This window comes from Barbus barbus (genome assembly GCF_936440315.1).
Source record: "Barbus barbus genome assembly, chromosome: 26".
NCBI lineage: Eukaryota > Metazoa > Chordata > Actinopteri > Cypriniformes > Cyprinidae > Barbus > Barbus barbus.
The window spans coordinates 20,932,119-20,948,874 of record NC_136754.1 but is presented as its reverse complement, the minus strand read 5'-3'; the positions used below and the strand labels follow the sequence as shown (position 1 = coordinate 20,948,874).

General features: G+C 37.8%; 1 protein-coding gene across 2 annotated transcripts in view; it reads right to left on the bottom strand.

The window, feature by feature from the left end:
* The window catches only part of LOC306846615 (receptor-type tyrosine-protein phosphatase F), a 125,258-nt gene that overhangs the window by 84,188 nt on the left and 24,314 nt on the right, over positions 1-16,756 (bottom strand). For both annotated transcript variants that reach the window (XM_079380097.1, XM_079380098.1), the window contains exons 3-4: positions 7,255-7,400; positions 6,350-6,491 (exon numbers count right to left, since the gene is read on the bottom strand). In XM_079380097.1, the coding sequence (XP_079236223.1) occupies positions 6,350-6,491; positions 7,255-7,400 (288 nt within the window). The remainder of the gene's footprint in view (positions 1-6,349; positions 6,492-7,254; positions 7,401-16,756) is intronic.

Below are 16,756 nucleotides of genomic sequence, written 5' to 3'. Positions count from 1 at the left end.
AATAATAATGAATATTATAATTAGACAAGATAAATAATAAACATTAAGAAACTATTTACAATCTAATATGTCCTCTTTAAAAAAATAAAAAATAACTGATCCACAGAAACACAAGCATCACTGACACATTCAAAGCTATTTAGTTGAATTACTTCTAATAGAGTTTACTTTAAAGTAAATGAGAATAGTGTAAGATGGCAGCAGCTGTAAATGAAGCCCCCTCGGCTCGGTGTATGTGACAGCCTTTACTTATTCTTTCAGTCTGCTAGACAGAACAGCACAGATCAAACACATGAACCTCTCTATTAATGCATCTTCTCTTCAGGCTGTGCTAGAACTCTGACACTGAGCTAATCATACTAAACATAAAACAGACTGTATAGCTGCCACTCCTACCACATCTAGTCAAACCAACAACCTGAAACACAGATAACCACGAAACTTGAATGTATTACATTCACAGCCTTGGAACGGCCTGTGCCTTTAGCCTTTTTGTTCATTTTTTCCACCCCAGTTGCATCTTAAAAAAGAGTTTTGAATACATTTTGCATAAGTAAAAGATTTGATTTGAATATTTTTGGTTAATTTATAAATACTCTCAGATATCAGTAAAAAGTAAATATATTACTGCCATTAAATATATTTTAAAGTACTTTTTCAAATATATTTAAAGTTGAGTTTTTGTTGTTGTTTGGCGCCAATAAGACCTTTTAATATTTTAGACCCTTATGCTCACCAAGGTTGCATGTTCAAAATCACACTATCAAAAATACACTAAAAACAGCAATATTGTGAAATACTATTACAATATTGATATTTTCTATTCAAATACATTTTAAAATATAATTTATTCCTTTGATTGCAACGGTGAATTCATTTCAACATATGTGACCCTGGACCACAAAACCAGTCATAAGTCACATGGTTATATTTATAGCAATATCCAACAATACATTGTATGGGTCAAAATGATCCATTTTTCTTTTATGCCAAAAATTATTTGGATATCAAGTAAAGATCATGTTCCTTTAAGATATTTTGTAAATTCCCTACCATACATATATCAAAACTTAATTTTTGATTAGTAATATGCACTGCTAAGCAATTCATTTGAACAACTTTAAAGGCGATTTTCTCAATATTTGAGTCCAGATTTTCAAATAGTTGCATCTCAGCCAAATATTGCCCTATCCTGTCCTATCCATACCTCAATGGAAAGTTTATTTATTCAGCTTTCAGATGATATATAAATCTCAATTTCAAAAAATTGACTCTTATGACTGGTTTTGTGGTCCAGGGTCACATACAACAATAAAGTGACTCTGTTATGGATTACATGCCAGGCATATATTTGTGGAAGGATGGCATTCAATGAATTTACCTAATAAAATTACATTTTAAATCAAATTATTTTTTAATTAGATATTAAATTACTTTATATCCACATTTCTGCAACCTAAATGATGCCCACAAAGCAGCGCAGCCTCATATTTCATTACCTGATCACAGAACTTCACATATTTTTTCCCTTCACTTCTACCTCTCCTGTTTACCGTACTACATTATTCAATTTATTTAGCTTTTGAAAGTGAAAACCTATGACCATTTCAGCCTGAAGCTACACTGACCAGGCTGTCGGACATACGACGACTCAAAAGTGTGAACTGCTCCAATTACGTGGCCTAGTAAGCATGGCTGTCAGAGCCACAGGGCTGCTTATTCACAATTACCAGAGCAACATCAGTCAGAGAATAGCCACTACAGACAATATCAGCTCTACAGATTTAAAGCCCGTGTCACACACTTGAAGTAATTTCCTCCAAACTAAACTGCATTGGAAAGAGCTGACTATATAGACAAGGGTTATAAACGCATCTGCTGTACAGTGACTCCAATGAGATCTGGCAGCTACAAACATGTTCCATCAGGATTAATTACTGATGTTAGTCAAAATTAGGGAAAACGGCCTTTAATTTGTATTGCGCAACAAGCCGCAGGTTAAAGCCGCAACTCAAACTAGTCTTTATTCAAAATCCAGCACTTGCAGTTAAACTGCAAACACTTCAAAAAAAAGCGGAAGGGATGCCGATACAGACTCCAGGTGAGTGAATCCACCCAGCCATATTGCACGAGTCCTTGGGAGAGGCCGCCCTCGACAGACGCAGTTTGTAACTGTCAAACGCTCATGATCTACAGCGCTGGGCTTCAAGCCAGCAGATGGTGGGAGAAATTAAACTCGTGACACGGACCGTTGACCGGAGCCGGGGAAGCAGTTGGAGACCACACCTGTAAAGCAGAGGGGGTCTGCGTGCGTTGCGTGAGAGCGCTTCCCTGGAATGTGCATAAGCAAATGATGCCCTTCCAGGAAAACATTTGGTGTCTTTAACAATTCTAGAATCTGCATTGTTCCACCGATGCAAAAAAAATAAAAATAAATAAATAAAAACTTTCAAGAGTGTGATTCATTGTTTTGTGTGAATACTTTGCAGTGGAAAGCCTTCTGAACCCCTTTTCCCTCACATATGTGCAACACATGACATGCTTCACAAACTGATTTGGTAAATAAACACAAAAACACAGAACTAAAAATAAGGTATATAGATGTAGGACAGATAAAGTCAACAAAGTTGTTGTATGCAATCACTGTGAACAAGCAATAACCTGCTTTTTTCCCAGAGAATTGTACAATATAATCTGCTCCGATAAGAACTGAACAGTTCTGGTGTTTGAAACATGAGACTAAACTAGCTGCTGCTAGCGAATGCTATTTGAATGGTTTTCCAATAAATGTTCATTCTTTTTTCCTCAGAATAACGAAAAGAACTGTTAATGGAATCACTAAGTGAAATCTGAACCAATCGTTCAATTGCTCTCAATTTCCATCCCTTCTTAATGTATCCCTGGTTTAAAAGTGAAATACATGAAGTTTGCTCCAAATTGCTCGTTCAATATTCATTCACTGACAATATGAGTAATGTTTATCAATTACACTGTTGGTTTGAGCTCCAGGAGTTACCTGTAGAGCTCTTGAAGAGGGTATTTAATGAGGAAACTGAATCCTCAATGTATGGAAATATTCCACTGATCCATGAATTAAAAGCATTCCTGTGGTTTCAGAGGACATTGGGCGTCTTTCTAATTCCTCACTATGTGACACATGAAAGCATGTACATCATCACGTCAGTATGAGACAAGACAAGACCATGAAATGGACAGGCCAAAAATTAAAGGAACTCTTTTTTTTAACCATTTGGAGGGATGGTAGAAAAAGTTCTGTCAGAATTACACCTTCTGATTGTGATTTAGCGGATGGAATGAAAATGATTAAAACGAACAATGCAAAGGGTACATGTAACAAACTGCTCAGCATTCAGTCTTCGCTGCAGTCCTTGAGTGTCAGTAATGTCAAATCTCTCCGCTACAGAGAAATGAGGAGCACAAATGGGGTGCAGCTAGACGAAGTCATTATGAATTCACACAGAGGCCCATGTTGGCATCCGCACAATGTGATTACAACAGAGGCATTGCAAATTTTTATTCAACAGGCAACAGCTGTGAGCAACTAACGCCCACAACCTTGGTGCAAGCGCAGCCTGGAAGTTGAAATGAAACCTGCTGGTATTCCTCACGACGTGTAGTGTGTGGCGACACACAAACCCTGAAGCAGTGTTAGGATGCATCAGTGGCCCTCTAAGGAAAAGGACTTGTTCACGCTTCTAGAGCAACCATACAAATCGGAATCACTTCAGAAATGCTCTCATAATTGCCATCTGTTTAAATGGGGTTCAATTATGTTAAGTTCACATTAATTGTTTATCAATATGATTCAAGTAGTTAATTATAAAGGCAGACGCAGTGACTCATATTTTCCTAAGCTGTGTATGACCAGCTAAACTCAGGTGGGAGTGATTCCTGTGACTGAAACAAGTTCTAGCACATTAACACAAGTCTGTAAAGCAGGTCATCCAACATTAACTATTAAGTACATAATGGCTTGTTGTTCGTGAGATACGGTAATTTTTCCCCCCCCTTTCACTTCGTAACATTCAACCAAACCAAACTGAAACAAAAAACAAAGCACACACAAATAAAAAAACACATAAGAAGCAAAACGCCAAAAACTTGACAAAACACAAAAACATTACACTGCTTAAGCTTGCGTTATGTTTAACTTCCTTTTACATGGCTCTCTGAAATACTATTCTAATTGGTCAATCATGCGACAACTGCTTTCCCACAAAACTGTGCTCACTTCTCTCATATCACTTTACATAGTTCTCTCAATTTAATGTTAAATGTCAATCTAATTGTGTTTATGTTGCCATAATGACTGGCTGACTGTATAACGTGAAATGCACCTTGATATTGAATCATTATCATATTCATATACCATCTCTTTTCCAAGAAAACCTAGACATGAAAGGCACCAAATGGCCAAAGAAACTCTGTACCTATTGGATTTAAAGCAGTGTAAGCACCACAGTTGAGCAGTGATCAAAATGAATGTGTTATATTTCAGCCTAATATAATTTCTATGAGCTTAAAAGGAGGTGATTGCATTTCTGGCCGAGATTCCAAAGACCCTCCAAATGTGCCGCAGAGGACATCCTTTAGTAAGCAATTAGAGAACATCATTATCATTCAACTTCTCCTTTGTGCTGGTCTTTCAGCATTGCTGTAGGACACAAATGATGCATTGCTTGCTATGAACAATGAGCTATAAATAGAGTTCATTCTGTCCTGCAGGATCCTGTGGGCGTCCAGCTTATCCACTTCACTGTGGAAAGCTGCTAGAAGAGCCAAACTGCCTGCCTTCAATATGGTACCTCTCTCTTCCTCTACCTCTCTGAACAGAGCCAGAGGACTCAACATTCATCAGATAATTTCTTCATTCAACGCTTCTAATTTCAACTAAATGGCCTTTGTCTGCTCATACACGGAGGTGAAAAATAAGATTAAAGGGGATTACATGGGGGCACGTATGTAATACCAAACACATGGTGCTGGGGTGGGTCAGCCGTTACTAAAGGAATTCTGTGGGATATTTTAAGATATTCATTTTAATAGTGGCTGAATTTTCAACATTTCATCACATGCTCATGTTCCAGTCTCATGCTTCATTCTTATTTCTCAGCACATGTGTTATTCTTGAAATGAGCGTTCACAACCTAATACACTACTATTGATGCAAGACACTATATACATGTTCATGAAAGAAACCATCTGTCAAGAAAATCAATATAGATGTGAAATCAATGTACAACTGCTTTGACTAACAATAAATCTTTATAAATATTTTTTTAAAAGGCCAAATTGGTGGCGGCAATGTGTACTGGCAGTGAGTATTTTTTTTCCTTTACAAATGTATTAATTTTACAATCTACTAGCCATTTCAATGCTAAAATACTTATGATAATAATAACAAATATTAATAATAAAAATGTAAAAATTTTATTTTAATCATTTTTATTTGATATATAACATACTTTGGTTAAAATTTCTCAATGGTAGTGTAAAAAACACCTTTTTTACCCTGTCAAAATCAGCTCTGTTTTTAGCAAGCCATTCTAGTCCATGTTGCTTTAAATGCTAATGAGCTGTGCTGACCCCGCCCCTCTCTTCCGTGGGGTGACGAGCAGTACTGTTTACTTTAGCCGTGAAACACTTATACTCACTTCTTCTGTAGATGAAGCTGGATCACGAATGATTCGTGCAAACATAGACGCATTTAGGCTGATCGGGAATCGGCACATTCACTTCAAAACGAAAGTAACGTTAATCCTCTGTGTCTTCAGTGGCTCAGATGTCGGGAGTAAATGACGACTGCTATGTTCATTATTACATCCAACAACAAAACACCTCAATCGCTTAATCGGAGACATTCTTGTCTATCCCTGCACCAGAGTCGACCCAATGGCGGACAGCTCTCAGCTCACTCAGGGCGGGTCTAAGGTAAGACGTTCTTGTCAATCAACTATCGTGGGAGCGGCCTGCACAGAACTACGTCATTCTGACAGGAATCTCAGAACAGCCTGATTTGAGAAAGGGGATTTTAAAAAAACCACTGGGTGGATTTTTATCATTATAGGATGGATGTGTACACAAACTTCCAACACACATTTATGTTCAAACAACTTGTAAAGCGAATTTTGCGTCCGATGACCCCTTTAAAATAGATACATTTGTCAATAAAAAGAAACTGGTAGGTAGTGTTCAAATTCACACTCCCACCCCATCTTCTGCTGTCATGCTCCACTATCCTGTCCAATTAAGGCAAAAGCTCATGCAAAAAAGCAGGAATTTATGAAATACTGGTCAAATCAGAGACTATCAAATGCCAGCGTTTTACCTTCCAGCACAGTAAGTTTGGCACTGGTGTTAATTTCTCCCACGCTGTTGGTGGCTGTGCACTCATAGATGGCCTCGTCTCTGTGAGTACGCAGCGGCTGTATGCGGAGAACTGAGCCCGAGCCATCATCAAATTCAATCACCTGAGAAAGAAAGACACACTGTCAAATATTTTTCTCTCTTCTCATCTTAAATTTACCGCAAACCTTCAGACAGATCGTATATCTTCAAAGAGTGGTGAGTCTTTAAATCATTTCCCTCTGAACTTTCAGCCAAGTACTGTCTTGAGTTATTCTTCTAGAACTGCCACGTCTATCCATGGTGGATATTGTGACAACTGTTGATGACATGGGCTTTATTTCATCATGTTTTTTTATTTTTTTAAATGCTATTTTACTTTAAAATGTACCGTTTTGAAAGATTAAAAATAAACAAACATTTAACAATATTTATTCATTTATTATTCACTCTGAAATGGGTCAAATGTTGTTGTTTTTTTGGAAAGTGTCCTCATACTTGCTTGTAAGCAAGCAAATAAGTAACATATAATAAAATGAAATCCAAAACACATGCAAATGAATCTGAGCTATTTTCCTGCAGCATTGTTCCCTATTGAAAAATAATGGTGCTCCATACTGACCCCAAACCATACTGAGGTACATTCACTTCAGATCTCAGCTCAAACCACAACACAGAGAGAACAGGAAAGAGGGTAAAGGTAATGGGGGGACAACACGGAGGGTAGTAAGCTAGCTGACGTCAACACAAAAGTATATATCAGCATAAGAAGAAAAACAAGAGTGTTGCGCAAACGACTGATGATGGGAAGAAGAAAGGCATCATGATGAGGTGGCATGGGAGAGACACTGACATGTTAAGGAGAGGCAGGGAAAGACAGTTAGTCACCTCAAAGCGCTGGGAGCTAACTTTCTTTCCTTTCTTCATCCATGTGATCCGAGGTTTGGGCTCACCCGCTGCTTGGCACACAAAGGATGCCACTCCTCCTGAAATTCCCGTCTGGTCCTCTGGAGATTTGATGAAATTTGGCAAGCCTTGAAAAGTGAGGTAGAAAGAAAAAAAAAACACAGAGAGAAAGAGAGCAGCCATTAGTTCCTGAACTGTGGTCGTGCAAACCCATGTTAAACTAGTTATCCTTCACACTGGAACTAAGCTAACACCTGCAGCTGAGCCCGAGAGACACTTTTGCCATCGTGTCAGAATGGCCCATTCTGTGCATAACAGACATTGTAACATTAATCTAAATTTCTAGAGCTGCCAACTGACAAACATTGTCAAATTTTTGGCAAATATATTTTGTCAAAATTTTACAAAACATTAAGCAAGATAAAAAAAATTGTTGAATGTAATGCAGTGAAGAATTATTGCTGAAAAGGCGTGGACACAGTTATTTTTGCGCCTGACCTTATTGGATATGCATTTGTAGGAGAGTATTAAAATGAATCACGCAACGCGATTTACTAACGTGTGCCCTCATCAAATTACTGGTATTTGCGCCATTGTTTAACGCATCAAAAAAAAGCATGTCTTAAAGCAGGCGCTAATTCACGCTGCTCTTGGTAGATTGCGCTGGTCATTATGGAAATGGTCTGGCTGTGTACTTTAATGTGCGCATTGTTAGTAAATCACCCGCAGAATTTTCCCCTCCCAACAGTGCTTTTATGGAATTGCGCTCAAACGCTAATTTGCCCTGTTTAGTAAATCTGGCCATAGAACATATATGTATTTTTTTCATAAAGAAATGAAATGAAATACTACAGTCCTGGAAAACAGAAAATAAACCCTGTTACTATGACTCAACCGCCAAAAGTGGCCTAAAGAATTTACAAACACGTACACGTGGACACAAAACAATTCATTCTGTATTCAAAAGGAGGAATATTGTCAATAGTATGGCTAAGGGCTTGGGGCTAAACAACATTGAGGGTTGTTTTTAAACAGGCTGGTCGGAGCACGCTGCAGTTCTTTTTTTCTTTTTTTGGGAGAGCATCTCACACACCCTGCTTCTTTGTCATGCATTTACAATACAAACAACAATGGGACATGTTTCATCACTGCTCAAGCTAGGTAGGGCGGTGCGAAGATAAAGACCCACACATATCGGCTGACTCATTTCAAACACGTAATGGCTTGCTTCGAAGGACATCGATGCCAGATCAAGCAGAGCAAGACCATTTGGCAGAATTGCAGCTACTGCGCAACATTCTGCGGAAATAGTGGGTGATGCGGGTGAAAGGTGAATCTCACGGTAAAGATAGATATAAACATCATGGCATACAGATATTATGGAACAAATACAAGCAACTCTTTGTAGTTGCTCTCTCAAGGGTGGGAAATAATCTTCAAGGACAAGCAGGCCGGTGTTTGACCTTATAAAATGTGTGCTGGTCTACAAGGACAGATTTCAACATTCTTTGTTTAGAAAATGCACCAAATGGTTTTTTGATGGACCCGTTTCCTAAAATATTAAAGAAAGTACTAAATTGTATTAATACAATTCATTAAATACTATAATAAATAGAAGCCAAAGCAAACAGTTCACAAATTAGCTTTCTTCTAACCAGCTATTAATGCAATTACGTATAAACTCGAAAAGCACTTTTAATTCAAATTTATCTGTCATTTTTTCTGTTAAAAGGCTTTTAACAATAAAGATACTTCAAAAAGCAGGGAACAAACTTTTGCAAAATTTAGTGAAAAAGATTAAGGCAACAGTGATGAACTTTGTAAAAATAAATAAATAAATAAAAAGACACAAATACAAGCTATTCTCAAATGTATATCCACTGAAACTGACAAATAATAAAATAAAATAAACAGTTTTTTTTTATAAAAAAATGAATTGAAGAAGTTTGCTTTTAGATTTATTTTAGACAAGAAAAAAAATAATGTTAAAATGTTAAAACAAATACATCATCCAGTAAATAAATATATAAAGAAATGTGCAAACTTTAAATATTATACTAAACATTTTACTTATATTTACATTTTTCTAATACCATTCACTAATGCCATCAGATCAGAAACCAGTCCTTATTGAATCTAACAGAATCCCATTTGTACTGTAAATTCTTTACCTCCATTAAAATACACAATCTGGACCCTGAAAAGCACCTTTAACCTGATCTCAGTTTATCAGTCCCGTGATTTCTGATCATCTCGTTCATAAGGAGGAGGCCACAGAATCCATTATCACAGTGAAACATCTCCAGTGAACCACGGGACACATTGGAATAGATCACAGTGTCCTAGCGGGCGGTCCACGGTGGGAATCTAATCCTCTCTTAGTCAAGGGAGAGATAAATTACAGCAGTGTGGAGACTACATGCGGTAGTACATATGATTCTCTTGGAGGGAACAAGCCGAGGGAATACGGTGCCACCGCAAAGGTGTCCTTCCTCCTTTATACTCTGGGATCAGAGGGGTAGTGCTGAAGAAAACAAAATCAATACCTAGTTAACATAACATAGTGCCTACAGGTAAGGCGGAGAAGTACTGACTAGCAGACAGGGGGTGTTTGTTAAATCATCAGTATGGTGTGCCGGCTGGCTCAGGCTGCCCTTGCTCTGGGACATAACCCCCACTGGAGCTTTATCTGAGAAGACGACACACACAACTGTGAGACTGTTTGTGTGTGTGCACCTGCATGTGGATCCATTGTAAAATCTAAGCCAATGTGTACCACACCAACACCCCTATGACCCACAGGAGTATTGGCTGGCCTGACATTTAAATGACATTTACGTGCCGGTTCCTCTACAGACCGGTTTGATTGGCACTGCAGAGCAATGCATACCCTCATAAAAGCCTTTCTGGCCACTTTTATCTCCTTTATAACCACACAAGAGAGTGGAAAGGTAGTGTTGAGAGCTTACGGCCTCTTCATTCCAGTTACAGTGGTTAGCTGCTGGTAGTTTAATGGGTAAAACCCCAACAAGATTCTCCAGTTACCTTGCTGGGAGTTTCCCAAAACATGGATACTTGGGTGTGCGTGTGATTTAAAGCTTGAGATTCGCGTCACTTTGACATTCAAGAATGCTCTAACATCTGCCATGACAATTCTATTAGATGTACTCAGCATGTGGGGGGTTTTCCTCCCATTGTTTACGAGCAAGGATCAGCGGGCATTAACCCATCTGGGCAAATGTTTCGAATTAAAGTTCATAGAAACTCCTGAGAGTTGAGATGCATGATTGAACCACAGAGGTCTTGGGGAAAGATGGATAATAAGAGTGTAGGCAGGCAGATAATTGCCTTGATCAATACTTTTTACTGAAATTCAAACAATTTCAACTTTGGCTTTGAATGGAATCAATGGTCTTTAAGAATAGCACTCAATAACACAATCACCATTAACTTTTGTATGTTTTGTTTGGATAATGAACATTTACACAATCTGAAACAAGGAAGAAAATACATTTGTAGCAATTTAGAGAACTGCAAGAACTACTAACAACAATACTACTTATATTACTAATATTAATACTATTATTAATATTCATATTAAATTACTAATACTAATGCATTTAATTATGCTACTACTACTACTACTACTACAACTAATCATTACTGTTGTTATTCTTGTAATAAAAATATTACTATTCCAACATAATAACGACAATAACAATAATGATAAAATCAACAACAACAACAATAATAATAGTTGTTGCTGCTATTATTATTATTACTCCTCCACCTGCGGCAATACTCATAATAAATGTTTTTAAATAATGATCATGCAATTGTGTCAGTCATAAATAAATACATTTTGAAATAATAATTATTTACATTTATGCATTTAGCAGACGCTTTTACCCAAAGCGACTTACATTGCATTCAAGTTACAGTTTTTACATTTTATCAGCTCTTGCTTTCCCTGGGAATCGAACCCATGACCTTGGCGTTGCTAGCGCCATGCTCTACTATTTGATATAATATTATTTTATATAATTTGATATAATAATATATAATAATATTTTTAATATTATTATTATTATTGCTACTCCTCCAATAGTCAGAATAAATGTTTTTTTTTTAATAATGGTCATGCAATTGTGTAATAAATAAATAAATTATTTAATTAATTTCAATCATAAAAAGGCAGTAGCATGTCTGAAGTCACATCCTCAAGTACATAAATTAATAGTAGTATCATTGTTTAATTTATTTTCATTACAATACTATTAGGCTATAGTTATTAATATTTTCAAGTAGTTTTTATTTATCTATTTTCTATTTTCATTTTAAAGTTTTGGTAATTTTGTTATGCATTTTTGCCATTTTAAACTTTTAGTACATCAAGCTAAACTACATATAAATGAGAATCATTGCCTTTGCAGCTTGCTGAAATAAATAATGGTTTTATATACAGTATATATATATATATATATATATATATATATATATATATATATATATATATATATATATATACATACACACACACACACACACACACACACACACACACATATAAATATATATGTATATATATTTTTTTTTAAATTCCAGATATCCCCCCCCATTGAAAAAATAAATAAATACATAAAATAAAAATAAATATATATATAACCCTGGCCTAGTCTAGTCAAAAACAACCTGGGTGCATTTGGAACCATGCAGGCCTTGCTAAAAAGCCAAAAGGCTAGATTAGTTATATTTATTGTGGTGTTTATTATACATTCTGAGGACCTTTCTAGTGGCCAGTGACTTTATCTTCTAGGTGCTCTTGAAACATTTGCAGAGCTCTCAAAGTCTAAAAGCCAACAGATTGGCGTAGTGCAGTTGTGCCCTCAACATGTTTGTGAATTGACAGAAGAGAGGTTCAGGGCTCAGGGTTACTTGACGCTCAAAGAGACTCTGTTGAGAGCACAGGTCAAAGAGGAGATGAGAGGGACCAGGCCCTGACCTCCCAGGTGGCTGCACTGTCGTCCCAGTCCTTTTGTATTAACCAACTCAATAAATCCACAGGCGCCAGAACAGGTGGCCTTGGACACCTGTTGACATTTATTTCCTACAGACCAGAGTCATGCTTTAGACAGTGGCATGTGGCCAGTGTAAGGGGAGACAGACATGTGGGACGCAAATTCCTGACAAGATGAAAGAACTTTACTTTTACTTGTGAACACGTTTTATTCACGTCTTGAAGTTACAGCCATTTACAAAATGGGTAATTTAAGGGCTTCCCTAGAGGAAACTGGTGTTGCAAAATGCATCAGAATTTTAAGGGAATGTTTTAAGCTTTTATACGGCTTTTAAGAAAAAAGGCTTTAGAGAGGAGATGACAAATGGACACCCGGCAATTAGCAGCATTCCTGCTCCGCAGAAACACCCGATCCGGATTGAGTACAAGGATCAATACGCAAAGCAGGGAGCCAGCCATTCATTCTCATTAATAATAGATTAGCAAGTTATCATTTTCACTCGTGCACTGAGCGGAAATGTGTCCGATGCTATCAGCTGCGGTTGTTTTACTGAAACTTGTCCATTAACTGGGTTTTAGACCTTTTACAGGATTTTGCTTTCAATTAACTCTACATCAAGCCAGTCATTTTGCTCTATCAGTTCAATATCTCCAGTTTCCTTCATTAACATGCACAATTCCCTCGCTTAATCTCATGCACTGGCATCTGCGGCAAACTCTCAAAGCGACGGGTATGCTTTTAGGCAAAGCGACGATTGGCTTTGGAAGTTGTCTGAAATGAAACTTATCAACACTTTGCTTTTGCAGGACTTGAGAGAGAAACGCAGAATTCAATGGACCAAAGAACAGAGATAAACAAATGATCGGATAAGTGGGAAACTAAAAAAATAAATAAAGGAAAAACTATTCCCAGTGGGAATTTGTTCTCTAAGTGATCACGTGTTAGGCTGATGTTGAGTGTGCCACTTCCTAACGATATTAAATTATTTATAAGAATGTGCGGAACACAAATTTCGAGCATAATTATGCAGTTCCCTCTGTGAAGAGCATTAAAGTAATGGCTTTCCTCCTAAGACACTGCTGGAGAATTATCTTAAAGGGATAGTTCAGCCAAAAATGAAAATTCTGTTATCGTTTTCTCACCCCATCGTTTTCCAAACCTACTTCTGTGGAAAACGAAATATCTTTGATACTCAAGTAAATGAGAACCAAGGCTGTCAAGCTTCACAATGACAAAAAAGTACCCTACAAAGTAGTCACACAGTTCAAGTCTTCTGAAGTTATACAACAGTTTTGTGTGACGGACAGAAAAATGACGTCATTATTCACAGACAATCTTGTCATACATTCACGAGAATTAATGAAACGGGTAGCTATGTCGTCTTTTTGAAACAGATCTTTAAGTGTATTAAAGGGACAGTTCACCCAAAAATTCTGTCATCATTTACTCACCCACAAGTAGTTCCAAACCGTATGAATGTCTTTGTTCTGCTGAACACAAAGGAAGATATTCTGAAGAATGTGGGAAACAGAGCAGTTCTGGGGCACTTCCATAGTATTTTGTTGTCCTACTATGGAAGTCAAAACAGCCAGGTAACAAACTTTCTTCAAAATATCAAAATGTTTGAACAAAGAAATTCATACAGGTTTGGAACTACTTCAGGGTGAGTAAATGATGACAGGATTTTCATTTTTTGGTGAACTATCCCTTTAAGATGATCATCAATGAATCACCCTGATATAATTCTCGTGTCAATGACCTGCTCACATAAGATAACAGCTCACTGGAGAGGATTTCGATGAACACTCCTGAACACGACTTAAAGGAGCACTTCCACTTTTTTTGGAAATAGGCTCATTTTACAACTCCCCTAGAGTTAATGAGTTTTACCGTTTTTGAATCCATTCAGCTGATCTCCAGGTCTGGCGGTAGCACTTTTAGCGTAGCTTAGCATAGATCATTGAAACGGATTAGACCATTAGCTTCGCGCTCATAAATGACCAAAGAGTTTCGATATTTTTCCTATTTAAAACTTGACTCTTCTGTAGTTACATCGTGTACTAAGACCGATGGAAAATGAAAAGCTGCCATTTTCAAGTCCGATATGGCTAGGAACTATACTCTCATTCCGGCGTAATAATCAAGGAACTCTGCTGCTATACCATGGGTGCAGCAGGCGCAATGATATTACGCAGCGCCTGAAATACCCAGCTATATCATAACTAGTTACCCCGCTGAGGACTACTTTCAGGCGATTCTTCTCTTCAGTTCACCCCACTCATTTTCTACAGGGTTCGGGTAAGAGGACTGGAATGGCCATAGCAGAAGCTTGGTTTTGTGCTCAGTGACCCATTTTTGGGTTGTTTTTGAGGTTTGTGTTTGGATTATTGTAAGGATGGAAGATCCAAACATGGCCCATTATAAGATTTCTAACAGAGTCAGTCACTTATTGATTTTTTATCGGTTGGTATTTGATAGAATCCATGATGCCATGTGTCTAAACAAATCTTTATTAATCTATAATATTGCCCTGTGATCTTGGTGTGAAAACAAAAGTTGTTCGCTGTCACTAGTATTCATTTCAGTGCAGTGAACTGTATAGGTAAATTTTTTTAACATGCAAAAATGTAAGTAAAGAGACATTTTTCCAATGAGCCTATATGTCGTATACTATGGTCTGTTAAGTCATCGTATTACTTTAGGAGACTCTGTAAATTGCACACAAGTCATACAGACCATTTTTCATGGTGCTTTTGTGTCTTTTTTAATGGTTGAATTCATTATAATTGCACAGAAAAGAGTGACCTGCACATAATTCATAATATCCACTTTTGTGTTCCAAAGAAGAAAGAAAAAAAGTGTCAGAGCTGACAGACATGAAGATTAAATAAAGTTCTTACACTGCTTGGGTGGAGGGTACGCATGTAGCCACTGAGGGGAAAAATCATTTACTAAAAGAATTAGCTCAATGTTCCCTCATGCGGCTTTGACAAGTTGATGGAAAAAAAGAGCTTCCTGTTTAATTGAGGTAAGCTGTATCATATGACCAGGCGGTTTAGTGGAGGTTTAGCATTACTTCAGCCTTTAAACCGGTGCCCATCCTGAAGTCTTCAAAGCCGTGACTCATTATCGGTCTTTCCCACTGTTGACATGATATTGGATCAAAGAGGGAGACGAGCAATCATGAGGGAATATTGTTACTACCTCATTACCCGGCCCTCATGATAGAACAATAGAGTTATTCTGCCTCGCAGAGAAAACCTTCCTGTTTAGACAGAGCCATCAATATTAAAACACACACCGGCGCTAATGCGAGTGCTTTCCAACTGGCTTCTCATAGGGCCTTTGTTATGAGGAGCACAGAACATAAAAAGCATCCGGGCCTTGCTGTTGGCAAAGGGACAAGAGGAATGTTTGCATGAGAACACAGATAAGTGAGCATAACGCTTGGTTTGCAGGTGGCACCAGACTGAGAACTGCACTAGACAGAAGGTACAGAAAGTTCTGGGTAACTCTGAAAGCTTAGGGCAGCCAGGCACTATGAAAGATTAAGGAGCCATGAAATATCACCAGATTGGAATTATTTTGAAAGGTTAACCCAAAGTGATCGCCCGAGACCGTTCTAGAGAGCCTCAGGAGCCTGCGCACCATAGGTACGCTGTTATCGAAGGCCGCAATTATGACATACATGGTCATAAATCTGGCTGCTTTATTTGCTATGACCTGCACGTAATCCGAGTTAACCCAGAATTTTCCTCAGAGGACTCATCTAGTGGATGACGAGTTGGAGGAAAAATATTCTAGCTTCAGCTACACTGGAAGTGAGTAATGGGAATTCTGCCTGAGGTTTACTTTGATTTTTCAAACAAGCTTTGAAACTCATGCCTTTTTTGAGTCTTTACCCTTTAACCCTCTGGGGCCCGCCGTATCGCCGGCGATACGAACTCGGTTTTTTTACGATAAGTGCAAAAGACACTAAAAGTACTCTGTTGATTTTGGTCACACAAATAAGTGTTATACATCAATCGAAACTGTTAAGTGTCTACTTTTTTTTGAGTACACTCACGATTACAACAAAACTTTGTGGTTTTGGAAAAAAAAAGAAAACCAACAGGATGCGCTCTCTGTCTTCTCCGTCTCCGCGATATGTTTATAGTAACGGGTCACTAAAATGAAGTGTAACTCAGCGAATACTCAACACAGAAACATGAGAGTTATATCTATAGAAAGCCTAAAGCGTCTGCTTTCAAACGAAGTAAGTGTTATCGAAAACAAATGTGCTGTGATAAAGTAATCAGTATGAAACCGACACCATGTTCAGTCTGTCCAGTCTAACTCATTATTTCTAATGAGATCCCGCCCCCTCGTGTTCACATGTAAATAACCACGTGACGCGCGCGCGCTTGGAGACGCCCAACAACAAACAGTCACGAGACTCTGTTGCTGCTCGTTTCTGGAAGGAGACG